General features: G+C 52.5%; 1 protein-coding gene across 1 annotated transcript in view; it reads left to right on the forward strand.

The window, feature by feature from the left end:
* Nucleotides 1-378: 378 nt before the first annotated feature.
* The window catches only part of RAB6B (RAB6B, member RAS oncogene family), a 61,886-nt gene continuing 41,225 nt past the window's right edge, over nt 379-21,039 (forward strand). The window contains exon 1 of the mRNA XM_036077089.2: nt 379-834. Within this exon, the coding sequence (XP_035932982.1) occupies nt 765-834 (70 nt within the window). The 5' untranslated portion in view covers nt 379-764. The remainder of the gene's footprint in view (nt 835-21,039) is intronic.

Consider the following 21,039-nt stretch of genomic DNA (forward strand, 5'->3'; position numbering starts at 1 on the left):
TGGTCCACCACACCCTTGCTCTCCCCCAACCTCCCTTCCTTTCTGTCTTCTGAGACGGACGTGCATCAATCAGGCGTCGCGGGAGGTGGAGGAAGGGACGGGAATCTAGGTTTTAAAAGACCAGGAACAAATGTCCCCTGCCAATTTCGTGTCATTTTTCTGGATTCAAAGGAGGGGTAGAGTTAGAGTAGGGAAGACAGACGTAGAGGGGCAACGAGAGACGGCCCGATCCGGGGGGCGTCTCGGAGGCCCGGCCAGGCGGTTCTCTCCCGCCGAGTGCGGGTTCCGGGTGGGCAGGCGGACGCCCCCAGCCCCGCAGCGGCGCGAGCCCCGCATGACATCAGAGGCTGGGGAGCGCGCAGAGCGCAGGCGCCGGCCGAGGAGGGAGACGGGAGGGGGCCGCGGCGCGCGGCTCGGGAGAGCGCTCCTCCGCCCCGCGCGCAGTCCCTGCGCCCCGCTCCGCCCGCGCCTCGCTGTCCGCGCCGCGCCTCGGGCGTCCAGAGCGCGCCCCTCGCACCGCAGCGAGCGCCGCCCGCAGCAGCCCAGCCCCAGCCTTCTACTCCTCCGCCTCCGCCGCCGCCGCCGCAGCCGCCGGACACGCAGCCGCAGGCCGGGGCCGGGACGCAGCTGGGGAGTCAGGGACGCGCGCAGCCAGCCCTTCCCCCTCCGGCTCCCGCACCGCCGGCCGCCTCCCCTCGCCCTCCTCCTCCCTCCCTGCTCCTTCGCTTCTCCTCCTCCTCCTGCACGGCCCGGCTGCCAGCACCATGTCCGCAGGGGGAGATTTTGGGAACCCACTGAGAAAATTCAAGTTGGTGTTCCTGGGGGAGCAGAGCGGTAAGTACCCCGCTTATTCTCTTGGCTTGGCGCCGAGTCGACCCCCGCCGCCACATCATCCACCCAGTTGGGGCCCCGGCCCCGGCTCGGAAAGGCCCCTCCAAGCCCGGGTGGAGGGGAGGGACGGGGATGTGGGGGTCGGGGCCGGCTCGGGTGGGGCCGGGCCGGGGAGGGACCCCGGGGAGGGATGGAGGGGGCGCTGGGCCGGAGGTGGGGGTGAGGGTGGGAGGTGGGGTGCGGGGCTAGAGCTGCGGGGCGGACGCCGCGCGGCGGGAGGCCGGAGGGCGGCGGCTCGCTCAGCCGCGCCGGCCGGGGCGTGAAGGCGCCGGGCTCGCGGGCTCGCTCGCAATGCGGCACCGGCTGCGGGCGACCGCGCAGGTGGCCGGGCGCGGGCGGGGGCCGGGGGAGGACAGGCGCCTCTCTTCGGAGAACGAGGCGGGGCCGGCGTCTGGCCCAGGGCTCCCTGCGGACCCTACCCGGACCCGTGTTTAATGACGGGCACGTCCAGGCCCTGGAGCAGAGGGCCGCGAGGGAAGGCCGACACCTGTCTCCTGTGGAAAGAGCGGGCGCAGGCTGTAGGGGAACAGGGCGCCTACCTCCCCTGGCCTACGTCCGACTGGGCACGGAAGGTTCTAGACGCTGCCCTGTGCCAGCGTGTGTGAGCGTCTCTAGGGCTCAGGGTCTGGGCGAGGACAGCGAGGGTTCCCCGGTGCGAGGCAGATTTGGGGGATGGTACAGGGGTGCCTCGCACCAAGAGGCGGCGAAGCCTGGAGCTGGGCAGAGAAAGGACCAGGCGACACGCCCTGCCTGGCTTCCCAGCACCCCTCCTGAGAGCGTTGACGGCAGAGGAGTCTTCCCACCCCCACCTCCCAGCTCACAGCCCGTCTTGGGGGAGGGGAGGTCACCGTGGCAGCCGGCCAGGGGCGGGGGGAGGGGGAGACAAACGGCTTCCTTGCCGCCCAGCAGCCTCCCCGGGGAAAGCATCTCTGAAACCCGGGTTGGCCCCAAGGTGGAAGGACCAGATTGAAGAGCGTGGACCCCTCTGACACCTGTAGGAAGGAGTGGTTCTCAGAGCATCTCTCCAGAGGCCCCTCACCTGGGGCTGCAGAGGGACTGGCTGGGCCTTGCCCCGCTCACCTCAGGAGGAAGGTGGCCACTGGGGACAGGATCCCCAGCTCTAGCTCTGCAGACCAGTTCAGTTCACCTGGTTTGGTACCTGTCTGTACTAGGGACCAAGACACAGGCAACCTTAGGAGGACCTGATGGGCTCAGGGAATAGTGCTACCCTGGTGTGGGTACAGGTGGGTTGTGAAGGTCACATGGCAGTCTCCTGTGTTGCTACTCATTACCTGGGATGGATGGTTCAGAGAAGGATGTCAGAAGGTCAGGCCCTAACATGGGGATGGATCCTGGGGCCAGGCTGGGTATTTCAGAACAAGATCAACTCAGCCAGCCAGCCCTGTGTCCTGGACTCTTGAGTTTCTGATCTTAACAGAGTCCAGCTTCAGAACTCACTATTTCCCATGCCTGAAGGATTTCAGGAGTCTTCACATCCCAGTGCTAATCTTACCTGGCCTGGAGCCCTGGGCCAGAAGTCTGATCAGGCAGCCTGGGAGTTGAATTCCTACCTGTGTTTCCTTGAGCAGATTTCCAGGCCTCTCTGAGCCTCAGTTTCTGTCTCTGTGAAATGGTTGCTCGAGGTTCTCTTACTCCTTCATGTTTCCCCAGTGCCTCTCAAAGGGCCTTGGCCCTGGTAGGTTCTCAAGGAACATTTGTTTATTCCAAGTCTGAACATGCTTCAGTAAAGCACCAGGGCTTTGATGAGGAGAATGTCTCTTGTGAGTAGGAGTGAAAACTCTGGACTCCCTCAGAATCTCTGATGGGCTGAGGCCCCTGAGGAGCCACACCAACCCCCTTTGTTCCTAAATCATTGAAATGAGAGCTTAAGGCCTCAGAGATGGAGCCCCCACCTTGCATGTGTAGATTAGAAGTCTGAGCCCCAGGGATGGGGAGGATTTGGGAGAGTCCCACTGTGAGTTGCTAGCACTTCTGGGGCTGGAACCCACATCTCCTGTTCCCAGTCATTAACATGTCATTGGGAATTAAGATGACCTTGAATCAGGGCAATGAAGAACTGGGGGGCCTTCCTGAGTTGAGGTGAAGATTGCCACTCTCTGGCCAGACTTGTGGCTCCATTGGTGACCCGGTGGGAATGCTGGGCTGTTTGGGTTGGGGGTAGGGTTTGTGGGCCCTCGGAACACAAGTCACTAGAGACAAAGGCTCTGCCATCAGTGGGATTGGCTGTTGGCCACTCTGGTCCCTTCTGGCTTGGAGCCCTAGGGCCCTGAGAAGCCTCCTTCCACTTGAGTGTGTAGTGGGTCGTATACCTTGTATTCTACATGGCTTTTGGGGCCCCCCGAGTTAGGTTGGGACACATGCATCCCTGAGCCTGGGGGGATAGGGGAACTGCCTTCGTAGACACTGCTTCTGCCTTGCCTGCACACAAGTTTTTGTTTTGTTTTTTTTAAGATTTTATTTATTTATGAGAGAGAGAGAGAGAACTCAAGTAGGCAGAGCGGCAGGCAGAGGGAGAGGGAGAAGCAGGCTCCTCGCTGAGCAGGGAGCCCAATGCGGGGCTCGATCCCAGGACCCTGGGATCATGACTGAGCCGGAGGCAGACGCTTAACCGATAAGCCACCCAGGCGCCCCCCCTGCACACAAGTTTTGTGTGTGTTGGTCCTTTGTGTCACTGCAGCCTCTGCAGTGCAGGGAGCCCCTGAGGTCTGGCCCCCCCGTTACCCTGGCTCTCCCTCCCTATGTGACCTCAGAGGTCCCTCACCTTCTGCACCTGGGACACTTGGGCCAGCTGAGCTCGACAGAGTCTTCTAGAGCCACATGGGTCTGCCTGTATGAGCGGACTCCCCTGGGTAGAAGCCCGGGGCAGGGGCTGCAGGGATGTGGCCTTCTCTTGTTTCCTGTGCCTGGTATAGTGCTGGCATCGCCCTCGGCCAGTGCGTGAAGACAGCTGGATTCCAAAAAGGAGTACCTGACCTGGAGCCCAGTGATAAGGAGGACACCCTGAAACAGATAATCCCAGGAGGGCATCAAGCCTTCAAAGATAGCAGGACCTGGTTTGAGTGGAAGGCCTTAAGGAGCCACTCTAGAGAGAACACCCCTAGTCCGTGAGAAGGCCCCCCTCCTGGCAGCAGAATGACTGCTGTCCCCTAGACCACGGAACACAGGCTGGCTGGCAGTGTCAGCCTGGCAGGGGGTGGGACTGTGGAGAGGGACCCAGGATGAGGGGACTCTGCAGTAGGAGGGCTGTGCAGTCCTGCTGGTGTTCAGATGGCTGTCGCTGGGCTTGCTGGCCATGCTCTCGTGCTGATGGCAGTGGGGTGGGGAGGCACACTGGTCCCAATGGCGACACTTGATGACATCCAGAGAACACAGACACCAGCTGGTGTCTGAGGAAGGAGTGGAGGCCTGGGGGACACACGTCTTCCTCCGAAGTTCTGACGGTGTTCTGTGGGGGGGTTAGGCTTCCCTCCGTGCATCCGGGAGTGTCGTGGGGACTGGGGATGTGGACAGGCCTGTTGGGTGTTCTGGCCCCTTCTGATCTCCCTTCCCCAGGACTCCTCCAGCCAAAGCAGGGAGATTGAGGGACCACCACAAGTTTGGTCTGCTTTCCCAGGCTGAAGCGACAGGACAGCGTCTCCCTCTGACGTGCATCCTCCCTGTCCTGTCCCTGACAGTTGTGCTGCTGGAGGGGCCGTCACAGTGAGCACGATGTGAATGGTGTCCCCAGAGTTGTGCAACACAGTGACTCTGCACACAGCTGCCTTTGGCCATTTAGTCATTTGTTCACTCATCCCCCTTCCATCATCCATTTATTCATTTAGTCAGGTCTTTGAGTGTATCCCTGCCTCATAGGACTTATGGCCCACTGGGAGTTCAGATATTTGTGGCTATAATTACAGCAAAGGTCTATGCGCGCTACGACGAGAAGAACAGCTGCTGTGAAAGCGCAGAGCAGGGCGTCCCTCCCACCTTTGTGGGCAGGTGTCAGAGATGACTTCTAAGGCTTCAGAGGAGGCGATGCTCCTATAGGCAGCCGGCTGGTGACTCCTTCGGTGAGCGGAGTGCAGGGAGTAGGTCTTGCAAGGGGCCCACCCTCTCCAGGGGGCTTTGTCTGTTTTTCTCCCTGCTCTGGAGAAAAAAGGGGTGGGGTGGTGAGCAGGAGGACGAGGGTGTCTGGCTTGTTAGTGCCGAGAAGGGGCTTTCCCCCACTGTCACCTCATTCCTCCAGGTTAAGGAGTGGTCTTCCCCCCGACCCCCGCCACTGCCCAGAGGGCTCCCCCTGCCCCACCCAAGGCCTGGCCCAGCCTGACTGCTGCCGTCCCACCACACACCACCCGTAATCACACAGGGAGCCCTTTGTACCTGAGGCCCATCCCAGAAGTCTGCTCCCTGCCACCTCCCAGACCCGCTCGCTCTGCTGTACGCAGCCCACTGGGGCACTCACCGTGACGTAGCTTTGGTTTCTTTCTGAGCATTTTTAAAACACTATCACATGCTGCCCCATGACCTCTCTGTTGCCTCAGTCACTCTGGATTTTTAAATGTTTATTAGCTTTTTCAGATACAAATCTCTAACTGAATTTTAAGCCCCTTAAAGGTGAATTTAAGCACCCAAGAGGACCAGGTCTTAGCTCCTTTCCCCTCTTCCCATCTGCAGGGGATTTGTGCTCATTAAATGTCTGCATTTAAAAATGATGAGATTATCCTCGCTGTGTGATAGGTACTGATAGTCGTTGGTAGATTAAAAGTAAGGGGAGTCAAGGCAGCTTTGAAACAGGATTCTTCATCCTGACACATGCTGCTTTCTCAAGCCTGGAGATCTTAGCAACACTTAAGAATCTTTCACTGAGGGTTGGAGCATTTAGCTTTGGTCGTGCCCAATGCACAGTTCATCTCACAAAAGCTGAACTTCTCAGGGCACCCCCACCCCCACCACCTTCTCTAAAGAAATAGGAGAAAGCAGCAAGGCCACCAAAGATGGGAAGGAAGGGACGCGCCCAAACCAGATGTTGCCAGAGCTCACTTGGAGATCTTGGGTAAATCACCAAGTTGTTCTATGCCTCAGCTTTTTGGTCTTGTTTTCTCTCCTCCCAATTTTTTTTCCTCCCTTCCTCAGTGGCTGGAATGATGGGGGGAACCCTGGATGTTGGGTATGGACCCAGAATGTTGGCTTTGTTTCTTTAAAGAGGTGTGCATGAGATGAGAGAACGTCAGATGAGACCCCAAGATGAGAATTAACCTGTACTGGGCATAAGACAAGCATGGTGCCCTCAATGCTGAGGGTCAGGGACGAGAGAACTAACCAGAAGAGAAATATGAGACTGTTGGCATATGTTCTGGTTCTGCAGATGTAATAGTACCATCCTGTGCATGATCTGATTATCCTTATCATTTGCAGCCCCCAAATTAAAACGAATCCCATTAAAATACAACAGAATAACCTCATCATCTTTTTGTTACTTATAAAATCCCTAAAGTCAGCCCACGAATATTTACCCTTATAGGTGTTATCCTGACCTTGCAGACTTGCCCGAGGCAGACCTGAGAGTGGTACTGTCTGTGTCCGTCCAGGCTGCAGCGTCTCTCTGTCCTCCGCCCTCTGTGTCTTCCACTGTTGCTGAATGAATGAACCACTGAATGTGCAGGGCTGTTTGGTCTCAGTGTAAATCACTTAGAGAAATTGTTGGGCAGAACCATTGATTAAGGTGAGAAAAGATTAAGGTGAACAGCAAAATCCATAGACATCCAGGGTGGACTGCTAGAAAAACTGTGCTGGGCATTTTCTCAACTGTCTGTCTGTCCTCCTTTTCCATTTATCAGCACAGAGTAGAGAAGATGAGGGAGGTTGCCAGGGAGAAGCACCAGACATGCCCTGAGATGGGCAGCTTCGGCTAGAGCAAAAATGACAGGCACCTGGAAATGGGGCCCCAGGCAGAGTCTCTGCTTCATGGGACAGGGAAGGAGAGGATAAAGATTCATAACACCTCTGGACTCCTAGGAGAAGTTCCTTACTGTATCTTAGGGCTTTTTACTTCCATAACGATTGCCCTAAACTAAGTGGAATCTTTTTAAAAAGTAAATGTTCACTGTTATGAATAATTTGTCATTTAATGAAATGACTTATTTTTAGTAAAAAAGCATATTTATCCTGGTCTCTTGGTAACAAGACCAGTGGGAGCCCAGGTGACTCAACCATGTGTCCTGGGCCAGGTACCACCTGTTCCCAGTTGGGGATGTACCCAAGGGACAGGCCAGGGTCCAGGAGAAAACAGATGATACCCTGCTCCTAAGGGCAGAAGAGAGACTTAAAAGCCAAGGTTACTTCCAGGAAATGCACTGGAAGACTGGCAGCCTGATGCTCTGGCAGGTGCTATGGATCATGAGCCAGGGAGAGAGGAAGACTTGAGTTGTGTGCATTCTATGCTAGAGACCACAGCTTTCTTCCAGGGCCTGGATGGACAGTTGGTGAAGGGCCATGATGCCTTGGTGGGATTTCCCCAGAGAAAGGGGCTTCCAGTATTGGGTTAACCGGCTCACCCAGTTTCCCCTGTGGCTGGAGGTGAAGTGAGGGCAAGTCTCAGAGGCTGGCCATGAGCTGGGACTTTGTTCTGAGGGAAGTGGGGAGCTGGTGGAGGGTCCTCAGCTGGGGAGTGTCCTACACCTAGGAAGGATTCTTCATTCTAAGGGCTTGGAGAGGATGATGGACGGGGAGGGGTCCAGAACAAGTCTGCCTTTCCTGGGAAATGGAGCTGACCCTCCCAGGTTTCTGTGTTCTTCCTCCAGGTAACTTCAGGTGGCATTTAGGAATACCCGCTATGCCCTAGACTGCACACAGGGTACTTTCTCCCTAGCATCTTGTGATAGATGTGAAATTCTCCCTGTTTTGCAGGTCAGGAGGAGATAGAGGCTCAGGGAGAGCTGGTCATGGCCACGGACTCAACTGCTAGTGTGGCAGCACTGAATTTGAACCCAGGTCACTATGAGAAACACATACTGATCTGTTGGACCTCATGCCTCAAAGGCAGGTTCAGACCTTGTTGTGGGGAAGAGAGGACAGAAGAACACTGAGGCCTTATAGACTCGAAGTCTGCTGTAAATGTCTCCTGGGGAATTATGTGCCAAGCTGTTTGCTGAGGATGAGCCAGTGGATCACAGCATGGGGGTGGATGGGAAGAGGCCTTTGATTCCCCTAGGCTGGTGAGGGGCACCGGGGCCCTGAGCAGGGAGGAGGGCAGGGGGATTGCTCCAAGAAGCAAGCAGGGTCTCCATGGGGGAGTCTACTGGAGTTGGACTGCATATCAGACACTCCATTCTTACACAGAATGAACTGCTTATTTGGGGTGGTTTGAAGGGAGTTGGTTGTAGAGAGTGTGGGGGCAACTAAAGCCTTCCCAAGTCAGCCCTGCCCTGCCATGGAGGTAGATGCCCTCCTGGTTCTAGCGGAGAATTCCTACACTGGGAAGAACTGAGCAAACGAAGCGGCTGCTTCCCACCTGCTCTGGGGTAACCCTTCTCCTGGCCTCATCCTCCCTTCAGGCCTGGAGATATCAGGGCCCTGGAGACCCTGATTCTCTTCGGGGTCAGCCACCAGCAGCCTCTGTGGCTGGATAAGCCCCAGCCGTTCTCTGGCTTTCTCGATATATCCTCAGAGGCTACTGGACTGGGTGACCACTCAGGCCAGTGGAGCGCTGACTCTGGTCCTGTACTTCAGCGCCAGGTCGGGGTATGATGCCAAGCCCATAACACCCCCAGCCTGGAGATAGCACTGCTGGCTAGAGAGGTCAGAGGCACTGCAGAGGACGGCATGTAATCAGGGCCTCCGCTAACTGTCTCCCCCAGAACTTCCCTGGCCAGGCCCCAGTGCAGGGTGCCCTCCAGCCTGCTACCTCTTCTCCTGGGAGGCATTCTTGGCCTTCCTCCTTGGTGTGCCCCCGGGGTGCTGTGGCTCATCTCTTCTGATGGTGTGTTTGACTCAGGTTGCCAGGCAACGGGGATGGAGCTGTCCTGCCCTTCCTGCTGGCATGTGCTTATTCCTAACTGTACAGCGAGGACCTTTGATGGGGGACAGCTGAACAGGAGACAGCTCCCAGGTACTTCTACTCCAGGACGCTTCTTTCGGCAGCCAGGTGGGTGGGTGGTAAGCAGGGAGGGCTGGGAAAGGGCTAGTGCCAGGTTGGGTACGTAGTATCCCCACCAGACTAGCCCCAGCTCCTGCTCCAGCCCCATCACTTACTCGGTGCTCCTGAGCCCTGCACTTCCGCCCCAGCCCTGCTCCTCACTCTCTGGGTGGTGCTGGGAGGTAATAGGACTACCCCGAGCTCATTTTCCTCACCAGACAGCAGGGTAATCTTTAACTTTTTGAGGGTTGCATGAAGATCAAATACATCAAATCATGGCGCATGGTAAATGCTCAAGTGATAGGTAATTTTGTTAATGGAACAGTGACAGCAGTCCCCCCTTTTGTAGATGAACGAGGGAGAAAGAAGTAGGGGTGGAGGTTTTGAGAATCACTGCTATGTCATTTTTGTGTAGTGAGCTGCAGAGCAAAAGTGATCTGATGCGTGGAGCTGCGTACCCATTTTATAGATGAAGAAAGTGCTTCTCTGAGAGGGGAAGGCTTCTGCACAGATTGCAGGACTCAGACCGGTTACTGCTGAGCTGGGAAGAGCTCCCAGGCCTCAAACTCCCTAGTTGGCATTTTTCCACTGCCCATCCCGGCAGGAAGTGGGACAGATTCACCCAGGCTTGCTCCGCTGGGCCCCCACAGCTGCTCACAGGAAGGGCACCTCATCTTCATGGCTCTGTAACTTGCCCAGGGACAAGGAGCGCAGCCTGGGTAGACAACAGGGGCAGAGGCTTTGCCATGTTGTGATTATGACAGTAGTTGGTGAGGTAAGCAGGTAATAAATCTCAGCCAGTGGTAACATGACTATTAAGCACACAAACAAGGTTCTGGGCGTGGTCTGCCGGGGGCAGGGGGTTGGGGGGGGGGGTTGGTGTCAGGGAAGGCTTCCCAGAGGAGGTTTTGCACAGTGAGCAGGAATTCAGAGGCACACAAGGGAGGCATCTTGAGCAGAGGGCCTGACTATGCCACGGCTAGGGGGCTGGGAGGGGCTTGGAACTTCTGGGCGAGTTGGGCATAGTTCAGGGTGGCTGGACTCTAGCATAGGTGTGGGGGGGCGAGGTGGTGAGCATGGTTGGAAAAAGCATTGAGCCTGGGGAAGGGAGCAGGGTCAGGCCCCAGAGAAGGGCTTCCACACACAGGGTTTGGATCTTCCCTGCAGGCAGTGGGGACAACTGGGGGGTTTTGACCACGGAGGGACATGCGCATGGAGTAGAAGACAAAGGTGAAGTATGGCCTGATTGGAAGCAAGAGATGCAGGCAGCCTGTACCAGGCCAAGCAGGGAACAGAGGATAGAATATAGAGGAGGGTTTGTGAGCCTGAGCTTCCTTCCAGCTCTCAGATTTAGGCCTCTAGACACATAAATTTTCCTGGTTTTTTATAGGGTGAGAATCATTCAGGATAATGAAGGGTTGTAAGGGAGGGGCTCTGTGCTTCTCTACAAGGCTACACTGTACTTGGATGCACCAAAACCAGCCACCTTGAGCTCCTCTGTCCTTCCTGCCTCCACAATGCCCTGGGTCCCCTGATTGCTTCTGTCCTGCCAAAGGGGTGCTCCAGGGCTGCTGACATCCCTTCCAGACTCTTCCCCTCTGCCACCTGCTCAGGACAGGATGTACCACTTGGAGTGAAGTTGGTTATTAGATGTCTGCACCCCCAGCCCCCTGGTTGTTGGGTATGTGAGCTCCTTCTGCCCTCTGGTCATTGGGTTTGTGAGCTCCCCTGGCCCTTTAGCCAGCCTCTTATCACTCCCTCCCTTGCTGAGCTCCTCTTCCAATGGATGCTTGACCCACTGTCTTTGCTTTCTCCCATGGATTCCCTTGCTCTTCTTTGCTGAATTCTAGCTCCCCAACAAGCTTAGGGGTCCCTGAGAACTTGAGGGAGGGCAGCATTGTATAAGGGAGAGCCCCACTCCCTGACTTGGAGACAAAAACCCAATCTCAAGCTGCCTGGCTGCACAAAAAGTAAAGGGTAAGAGTCAGGGAGCCAGAGTAGAGGCAGGGGACTAGCCCAGAGCGGGTGGCCTGCTTGGCTCAATTGGTGCAGTCCCCTGCCCATGAGGCAGCTCATGGTCTATTCTCAAGGACTGAAACCTCACCCTGCAAAGCCCTGGTGACCTCTGCCCCCTGTCCCTCCTGTCTGCTACCCAGGCAGTGCCCATGGAAGTTACTAAGCACCACCTGGCTATTCCTTTGTTAGCGTGGCTGGGGAGTGAAGAATATCCTAATTATCAGCAATCAAACACATTTCAGTCACTGCCCATGGCCCCTGGGAGCCGTGCCAGATTTATTGTCTATGAGGTCAGGATGGGTAAGGAGACCTGTTCCTTGCTTGGTCCTCAGCAGAGGTGTCTCCTTTGCCTGGAGTTGCTGGCCTGGAGATAAATGGGCCCAGAAGCTGGCCACAGGCAGCTCAATGCAGCTGTGACCATTTGAACCCCCTCTGTTCCCTCCTCATTGCCCTAAGCCCTGGGGCAGAGGCAGGACCAGGAGACCCATCCCAGGTTCAGGACTGGGTTGCTGACTGTGCCCTTCACATGAGAGACAGGTTCCTCTGAGGATGGTGTGCTAATTCAGAGAGACATGGAGAAAATGTTCTGTTCTGACCCTGTTGATGAGCAGGGAGTAAACACTGTGCAGACTGAAGAGAGTAAAGCGAAGCATTTCGAACAAGTGTTTCTTGTTTGTTTCCCCATCCAATGAAGGGAGAGGGCTAGGAGGAAAGAATGGAGAAGGGAGAGCCATAGAAGCATAGAGGTGGAGGAGGGAGGCCCTCCTCCCAGAAACAGACAGACCTAGGTGTGCCAGTCACAGGGCTCCTGGAGCAGCACTGAGGCCTTGGGAGAACCAGGGTGGTTTGCAGCTCTAGGTGGTGGTGCCCTCCATCCCAGGTTCTGTCCCAACAGAATGAAAGGCTGCAGGTTCCCACAGAGGCCCCGATGTGTACCAGGCACAGGAGTGAGGGGACCTGCTCTGTGTTTGGGTCGAGGACGAGGTGAGGAGCGGGGACTGCTGCTGCGGAGGGCTGATGACCTCCAGCGAGGCGGAGCATGGGTGGAGAGAAGGGTTCTCACCTTGTCCTGGAGGACAAGTGCTGGGCTTTGATGAGCACGCTCAGCTTTGTCCCTCCCTCTCTGAGGTGGGTTGGCTCTGCCCCACTGGGACCCTGCAGTTCCCAGACTGGGCAGCTGTGAGCAGGGTCAAGTCTTGGGACCAGGAGATCTGTGTTTATTTCTGCTCTTCTCTGCGTAGAGAGCACCTCTGAGAAGGGTTTCTTTTTAGGGAGAAAAAAAGTCCCCCTCGCCAAATTGGCCAAATTTTTAGAATATTAACAGATCCCACCTATAGCACCAGGATCCAGAAGTTCTCTGATCGTAATTCATTAAGTCCCCCCTTCCTCCCCCACATCCAGCCAAAGTGCCACAGGCTGCTGCCCAGATCAGAGTCTGAAAAGCAGGCCTGAAAAAGTGCCCGGCTGACCACCCACCTTGGTTCTCTCCCATCTACATCAGAAGAGGGCAGAATCCCACATGTGGGGCCAGAACCCAGCTCCCTCCTGCCTCCATCGTGCAGCAGAAGGGCTACTGTAAGCCAGGGTTCTGATCTGGATGGTGTCAACTTGTCCCTCCACCTCGGCTTGGGAGGGCTGGATGTGGTGTGCGAGAACCGTGCAGAGCAGTGTGCAAATGCACGGTGCAGTAGATACAACAGGCTTCCAGCCTTCCTCCCCCGTCCCAAGCCTCTGTCTACACCAGCTGGTAGCTTCCTTCTTAGGGCAGAGAGGCCCGTGAGGTTCTGTTGCAGGCGACCAGCCAAGTCACCACTGTGGGAGAGGAAGCAGAGGCTGAGTGAAGAGTAGAGGTGGTGTCTCTTAGGAACGTGTGAATGTGAGATAATGTGTGTCATGTGTGACCTCAGGTGACCCCGAGTGAGCAATGCCCTTGCATAGCCCCTCCCCTCGAGTGCACATAGAAACTGAGGCTTGCTTCTACCTAGTATGGGATGGCAGAGGTGATGGATGTCCCTCCAGGGGTGTTCCTCTAGAAGATCCCTCTTGCTGGCCTTGAAGAAGCAAGCTGCCACGTGTGAGAGGGCCTGTGAGGGGTCATGTGGTGTGGAACTGTGGGTGAGCCTCTAGGAGATAAGAGCAGCCTCTGGCTGGCAGCCCCAACAAAATGGGGGCCTCCGCCCTCCAGCCACAAGGAACTGAATTTTGTCAAGAATCACAGGAACTTGGAAGAGCTTGGACTCCAAGCCCCAGAAAAAAGTGTTGCTACCATGCTGATACCATGATTGCAGCCTTGTGAGACCCTGAGCAGAGGACCCACATAAGCCATGCCCAGACTCTTGTCCACAGAAACTGTGAGATAATCAGTGTGTGTTGTTTTAAGCCACTAAGGTTGTGGTGTTACCCAACCAATAACTAATACAGATGGGGTGAAGATTTTCCAGGAAGGAGACACCTTAGAGATGCCCTTGTTTTGTAGACAAGGATTTGGAGCATCCAGGGTGGGGCCAGGACCTGCTCCAGGTTAAACAGCTCGCTGGGGCCCCCCAAAGCAGGAGTGAGGGAGGCCCCTCGGAGTGGGGCCCTGGTTCTTGCTCTGCCGTTGCTTTCTTCATGTGGCCTTGAACAAACCGTCCTGTGCCCTGGACCTCCAGTTTCCCCATCACATGCTGGATCATGTCACATGTCAGGACTGGATCAAACTTTCTCTAGCTGCCTTCTTGCCCTGACTTGGTATTTTGCAGCCACTCTGATCTGTAAGCCTTCTGGGACCAGGCTTTTGCACCTTAGTGCAGTTTACTTTCTACTGCTCCTTGGCACTTCCCCTGGGACTTCAGGAGGCAGGATTTCCTTGTCCTGAGCATACTTCATAAGCCTTATGGGCTCAGAGAAACCTTTGAAATGGAGATCTAGCTGTGAACCAGGAGAGATACTATCTAACCATGACCCTGGTGCCGTGTGGTTCTGGGCAATTGGCCCCTCTTCTCTGACCTCACATCTCCTCAGCTCAGTGAGGGGCTTGGGCAAGATTAACTCTAGAGTCCTTGATGGCTCATGGCACTTCTGGTGCAGCTTTTGAGAGGGCTTCTTAGGGAACCAGAGCTTGTGGGATGGGAACTGGGTGAGCCTGGCTACCATGTCCTGGTACCCAGGCATCCAAGTCCAGAGGGCAGACCTAAGTATTGACTCAGCTCACTCCCTCTTGCCTGGCCCTCTGGTCACCCCAGTACCTGATCAGCAGTTGTCCCTGATTTCACAAGAGCTGGAGACACAGGGTTCCTCCCTCCTACTGGGTGGTCCTGTGTCCACTCCCAGGCCCAGGGTTCTGGAGATCTAGAGTACCTTCTCTACCTCAGAAACAATGATCCGCATCTCTTAACTTCACCAGGAAGGCATCCCTACTCCCCAAGTGAACCCTGAGGAGGTGACCTGGAGTCCCTCATGAAAGCTTCTTTCTGTTGACTGAAGGGGGAGGTCTTCATATCCATTCTTCCCTTTCCAGCTGGTTCTAGAGGTGCAGGGCCTGGGAATGTGCCTGTTCCCCTTGTCAAAGCAGCAAGGTGAGCAGCAGTGAGCAGGCTGAGTGAGGGTGTACACAGGAGATGAGGAGAAGCTGGGGCCAGGAGGAGTGCCAAGAACAGTTCCCTGTGCTCATGGAGACCTCAGAGACAGCACTCATGGATGTCAGCTTAGGGTCCTCTGAGAAGGTGCCCTGCCTACATTAGCCTGCAGTCGGACACCACCTTCCATCTCCTGAGCGAGCTTGCTCTCTTGGCCAGACCATAGCAGGCCGCCATGCATGGGGGCTGCGGGTCCACTGTCACAGGGCCGCTCTGACTGGACCTCAGCTGACAACCTGGGAAACATAAGCCATGCCTCTCAGCACTGCCTGCTCGTTCTCATTGCCCCACTCTTCTCTCCCTGTTAGTGAGGCTTTTACCATCAATGACACCAGCAATTTGCTTTGGGAAGAAGGGATAAACATGAGCATGAATACGACTTTGCCAAACTCTGTGCTGTGGATGGGCCAAGAGTTCCTACCAGTTCAATAAACTACCAAATTGCATTAACACCAGCCTTGTCAAAAGATCAGCTGGTGGTGGGAATTTAGCATGTGCTCCCTCCTTCTCTCAAACATACATATCCTCACTATGAATTAATGTTTCACAGCACCCGTGCAGCTACTCAGGCGTGTGGACATGACTGGCCTGTGTAGGGTCTGAATGCAGTTGGCCTGAGCCTCGGGCCATTCTGTCCACCCTGGTCTGGCTATCCACGGAAGCCATGCCAGAGGGTAACTGTGTATGCTGTGAGTGGGGGCTCCTGATCTGAGCAGGGAGTAGAGGGTGGCTAGTACTCAAAGCTAGCAGGTGCTGGTGCTGCTGTTGGGACCTGGAGGGGAGACTCTGCACCTTTTTTGAAGCTGACAGGAGTGTTTGAGATGACTTAGTGAGGCAGAGAAGGTCCAGACGGTAGGTGCACTAGTTGTGGTTGGGACAAGCTCCACACAAGCTGGTCTCACGTGGTTGTCAAGAAAGTTGGGACGAGCTCCACACAACCAGGTCTCACGTGGTTGTCAAGAAAGTCCCGCAGATTCTCTTGACAAGATTCTCAGTTTCACAGCTAAGACACCGGGAGGATCAGGTAGTTCTCATGCACACTAGGGCTTCTGATGCCTGCTGGATTGGGCATGCGTGTGTGTGTCTGTGTTTGCATGCATCTCCCCACACGTGCACACGTGGTGGTTTCACATGGGCTCTGCCCACTGAGTTGATTTGTCTAGGCTTGCTCAGTCTCCTGGCCATGGTTAGAAGGGCTCACAGCAGCTTCCTGGTGCCCAGCTAGGTCCTGGTTTTCTGTAAAAGACTAAGTTGATGCCAAGTACAGTTATATTCTTGTTTCTTAGGAAAACTTCATGTTGACCAGAATGTTTAATAAATCAGAACAAGCCATTTCCTGAATGTGCTAGGAATCTGAGAGACATGGATGTGTGCATGTATGTGCATAATTTTTTAAAAATCACCATATTTCTTTCTTTGTTTAACTTTTTACTTTGACATAATTTTAGGCCTTTAGAAAAGTTGCAAGAATAGTACAAAGACTTCCCATGTGCCTTTCACCTAGAATGTTAACTTTTCATTGTTCTCATAGAATTCATAATATGAGAGGTGAGCGTAGGCTTTTCAACCTACATTGTACATATGAGGAAGCTGAGCCTTAGAGAGGATAGTAACTAACCTAAGATCACACAGCAAATAAGTGGCAGAATCAGGATTCAAATCCAAATCTGTCAGATTTTAAGTGCATGTACTATGTGTGATGTAAGCATGAGTGTGCAGGTATCCTGCTCCTTTGCCCAAAGAACTTACTTTCTTGTGTTATAGGTCTGCTAGCAGAAATTGTTTTCACGTTTGATTCCTTTTTCTCACCTTCATTTTTAAAAGATTTTTTGCTGGGTATAGAATTCTGTGTTGACAATATTTTTCTTTCAGTACTTCAAAAATGTCACTTCATTTTCTTCTGGTTTGTGTGGTTTCTGACAAGGTAACAGAAAATTTTTTCTTCCATGTTTTCTTAGGTCTGTGATCCAACATATAGTTATTTCTGTTTACAAAGTCAATGATCTTTTAAAGATTTTTATTCTTTTTAAAGATTTTAAGTAATCTCTACACCCAACCTGGGGCTCAACTTCACAATCCTGAGATCAACAGTCGCACGTTCCACCAACTGAGCCTGCCAGGTGCCTCAAAGATTTTTAAATAATATGAAAGAAGTATTACATATTTAACCACGTATTAACCATTCCTCATGTTCATCGTTCTTTTGTGTAGATCCACATTCCCATCTGGTGTCATTTCACTTTCTCCTGGAGGACTTCCTTTAACATTTCTCATTGTGAGGGTCTGCAGGTGATGAAATCTGTCAGTGTTTGAATGTTTGAAAAAATCTTTATTTCATCTTTGTTTTGACAGATGTTAGATAATATATATATCTGAAAGTTATAATGTTTTAGGTTAATAGGTTTTTCTCTTTCTGTACTTTACAGATAACTGCTCCATTTTCTTCCTGCTTGCATTGTTTCTGAGGAGAAATTACTGTCTTCTTATTTTTGTTTCTATATACTTAATGTGTCTGTTCTCTCACTACCTTTATGATTTTCTCTTTGTCACTAATTCTGTGCAAATGGGTTATGATGTGCCTTGGTGTGGTTTCTTTTATGTTTCCTTTGCCTGGGATTCATTGAACTTTTTGGATCTGTGTGTATAGTTTTCCTCAAATTTCAAATATTTTCAGTAATTATTTCTTTAAATATTTTTCTCTGTCACTACTCCCCCACAATCAGTCCTTTGAGGACTTTAATTACATATAGATTAGTCCACTTGACATCATTCCACAGTTCACTGGGATTCCAGTCATTTATTTCTAGTCTTTTTTGTCTTTGTTTCATTTTCAGTATCACTGTGTCTTCAAGTTCATTGATCCATTCTTCTGCAGTTAATCAGGGATTAATCTCTTGTTAATCCCATCTGGTGTATTTTTATATCTCATACCTCTAGAAGTTTGATTTGTGTCTTTTTAAATGTCTTCTGCATCTCTCTTTAACTTTTTGAACATATGAAATAGAGTTATAAAAATTTTTTAGTGTCTTCATCTGCTGATTCTAACATGTGTCAGTTTGGGCCTGGTTTTGATTAATTGGTTTTCTTCTTCCTTATTAGAGATCTATTTTATTGGTTCTTTGCATGCCTAGTAATTTTTTATTGGATGTTAGACATTGTGAGTTTTGCCATGATATGTATTGGATAGTTTTTGTATTCCTATAAGCATTCTCACAATTTGTTAGCTGGGACTGGAGTGGTGCTCGGTCTGAGGCTACTTATTGCCCACTATTGAGGTGTTCTTTGCATGCCTGGTAATTTTTTATTGGATGTTAGACAGTGAGTTTTGCCATGCTAATATATGTATTGGATATGTATGTATTGGATAGTTTTTGTATTCCTATAAGCATTCTCATGATTTGTTAGCTGGGACTGGAGTGGTGCTCAGTCATACTAATTATTGCCCACTATTGAGGTGTTCTTTGCATGCCTGGTATTATTGGGTGTTAGACATTGTGAGTTTTGCCATGGTGTGTATTGGATAGTTTTTGTATTCCTATAAATATTCCTAAGATTTGTTAGCTGGGACTGGAGTGGTCCTCACCAGAGTGGGGCTAATTATTGCCCACTTCTGAGGTACAGCCCAGTGTACTGTAAATGATGAGACTTTTCACTCTGGCTGGTAGGAACAGGCACTATTCCCAGGCCTGTGTAGATGCCAGGCAATTTCTTTTAATCCATTTGGGTGCTCCTTTCCCCAGCCTTGAGTAGTTTCCTTACACACATTTGCTGATCCATCCTCAGCTGAAGACTGAGGATGTTCTGGAATTCTCTTTCTCTCTGTGCATCTCCCTTCTCTCCAGCACTCTGCCCTGTGAACTCTAGCTGCCTTGTTTTCTCTGGACTCTCAGCGCTATCTCAGCTCAGGTAGTCCACCTGGCTCCATCCTTCCTGTGCTCTGGCCTGATATGTCCTCAGAGCATCAATTTGAGGACAGTGGTGGGGCTCATGTCATTTGTTTTGTGTCTCTCAGGTTTTACTGTCCTTCACTGCAGGGTCTTGGAAATTGTTTTTCATATATGTTGTCTGTCTTCTGGTTGTTTCAAGTGAGAGGATAAATCTGGTCCCTGTTATTCCATCTTGACCAGAAGCTGAAGTCCTGGGCCCTTGGTTTGTCATTTAATCATTTATTTGTAGGAAACACTGGTTTGGACTCATGAATGTGAACAGTGACTTGGGCAGGTGGTGTTGGGGCTGGTAGCATCCTTGCATTTCATCAGTGATGTTCATCCAGTTGATTATATTAGCATGTAAATTTAACTGGCTACATGATTTCTGCCCTCCAGACTTTTTCAAGAACTTTCTATTGTCCAGCTCTTATAAAAAGCTCAGTATTAACAACTAGTTTGGTTTATCTCATGAATACTATGAATCTTACAGTTGGTCATGATTTTTGTTTGTCTTTATTTTTTTGGTTTTTGAAATTTTCCTTCCCTTCCCTTCCCTCCCCTTCCCTCCCTTTTCCTCCCTTTTCCTTCCCTTCCCTCCCCTGCTGGGGAGCTCAGGTAATTTCTTATTCTGACTTCGGGGGCTGGGTAAGATGTTATAAGACATATTCCTGTAAACAAACTCTTTGCTCCAGCCTTCTCTTTTTAGCTTACTTGCCTTTTGCCTTATATCCCCCTCAGAATTCTCAATTGCAAGCAAGAGACATCTGCTCTTACTATCCAGCTGATTCGAGCAGAGCAGACAATGAATGTGAGCAGTGATTGGGAAGTTCAGCTCTTACTACCCAGCTGATTCGAGCAGAGCAGACAATGAATGTGAGCAGTGATTGGGAAGTTCAGAGTCTGTGGGAGGGTCAGAGAACCAGGCCTAGAGCAGCAATCTGAGTCACACCAGGACTGATCCAGGAGGAGGCACGGTTCCAGTGCTGGGTACTGGCAAGAGCTGATGCTGAAACCCACATCAGGGCTGCCTCTATGTGCAGAACCCAGAGGGCATCCCCTCTCCCTGCCCCCAGAGATTCATGTTGGCCATTTCTGGTGGAGTCTCGTGTGAGGGTCCAATGGGAGAGCCAAGTCATGGCCTGTAGCATGGCTACGAGAAAGGATCTTATGCTGGGGAGGATGGCTTTGGATCTCCTCAAACATAAGAGGGGTATTCAAAAAGATTGGGAGGCTATTAGTATTGTTATTGATATGTAACTACTATATCTTGATACTATTTTAAGCAGTTTTATTTTCAAAAGTAACCAATAACCCCTTTGGAGGAAAAAAAAGCAGGATGGGGTTAAGCCAGGCTATCAAATAAGTGCAGGCACTTCTCGTACACAGCGGTTACATGCAGACAGCACAGCCTCTCCCTCCGTGCCAGTGCCCCCTCCCTGGCTCCAATGGCCCACAGCCCTCTCTCTCAGGGCTCCAGACCAGTGGGGGGTGGCAGTGGGAAGGGGATGAAATGTTTGAAGGTTGGCAAAGCCCAAGGGTCGGAGGGACTCTGGCCAAGCAGGAGAGGAGCTCATGTTGGTGCTTTCTTCAAGCTGTATTTCAGGCTTGGTAAGCATTTGTCACCAGCCCCAAGGTAGAAGCAGGCCTTTAAGACCATCTAGCCCGACCTCATTGGAATAATGACCTCTTAGCCTAGTGAATGGCAGAGCTGAGATGTATGTTGGTAGGGGGCCAAGGGAGGGGATGACACCCCATGCCCCTGACTCAGAGTAGGCTTTCCTAGGATCACTGGGCTTGCACAGAGGAGATAGGGATGGGTGGAGGACAGTGGGGAAGTGAGAGGGGCAGGAACAGGTCAGGTTCCCAACTGGAGGAGGAGAAAGGGCCTCGGCCAAGCCAGCCCCAACCACCGTCCTGCCCACCCCTCCTCCACTCCCTTCTCCCTCCTCTGTTCTGTCTTCCCTGGGTCCCTCAGTGAGGCCCAGGTGGCTGAGCATCCTCTGTCAGAGGGAATTAACACACTTAATTAAAGTGTCCAATGAAGAGCTTTGCATTTTTCTTAATTACTGTCTGAGTCTTTTGGGGGACGGTTTGAAATGGGATTTTTCACATTTCCTCATTTAGCCTACAGTGAGCCAGCTGGCCCCTCAGGGCTCAGGTAGGCTGGCAAAGCCCTGGTCTGGAGCTGCCTTTCTGAACATGGGGTGGCAGGGTGGGTGTGGAGTGGGCCCTAGCCCTCCAGCCTTGTCAACTTTGTAGGAAGGTTAAAGCAGGCTTTTCTGTTTTGTGAAAACAGCACAAAAGGAAACGAGGGTCAGACAGATGTAGATGGTGTCTCACTGGTTCTTCTCATCAGTGTAGGACCCAGGGGCTGTGCACCCCATGGTCAAGCCAGAAGGGGGGAGTTTGTGGGCATGGGGGTGCAGGGGAACAGTGCAGTCCTCTCCCC

Source organism: Halichoerus grypus, chromosome 1, assembly GCF_964656455.1.
Source record: "Halichoerus grypus chromosome 1, mHalGry1.hap1.1, whole genome shotgun sequence".
Lineage (NCBI taxonomy): Eukaryota > Metazoa > Chordata > Mammalia > Carnivora > Phocidae > Halichoerus > Halichoerus grypus.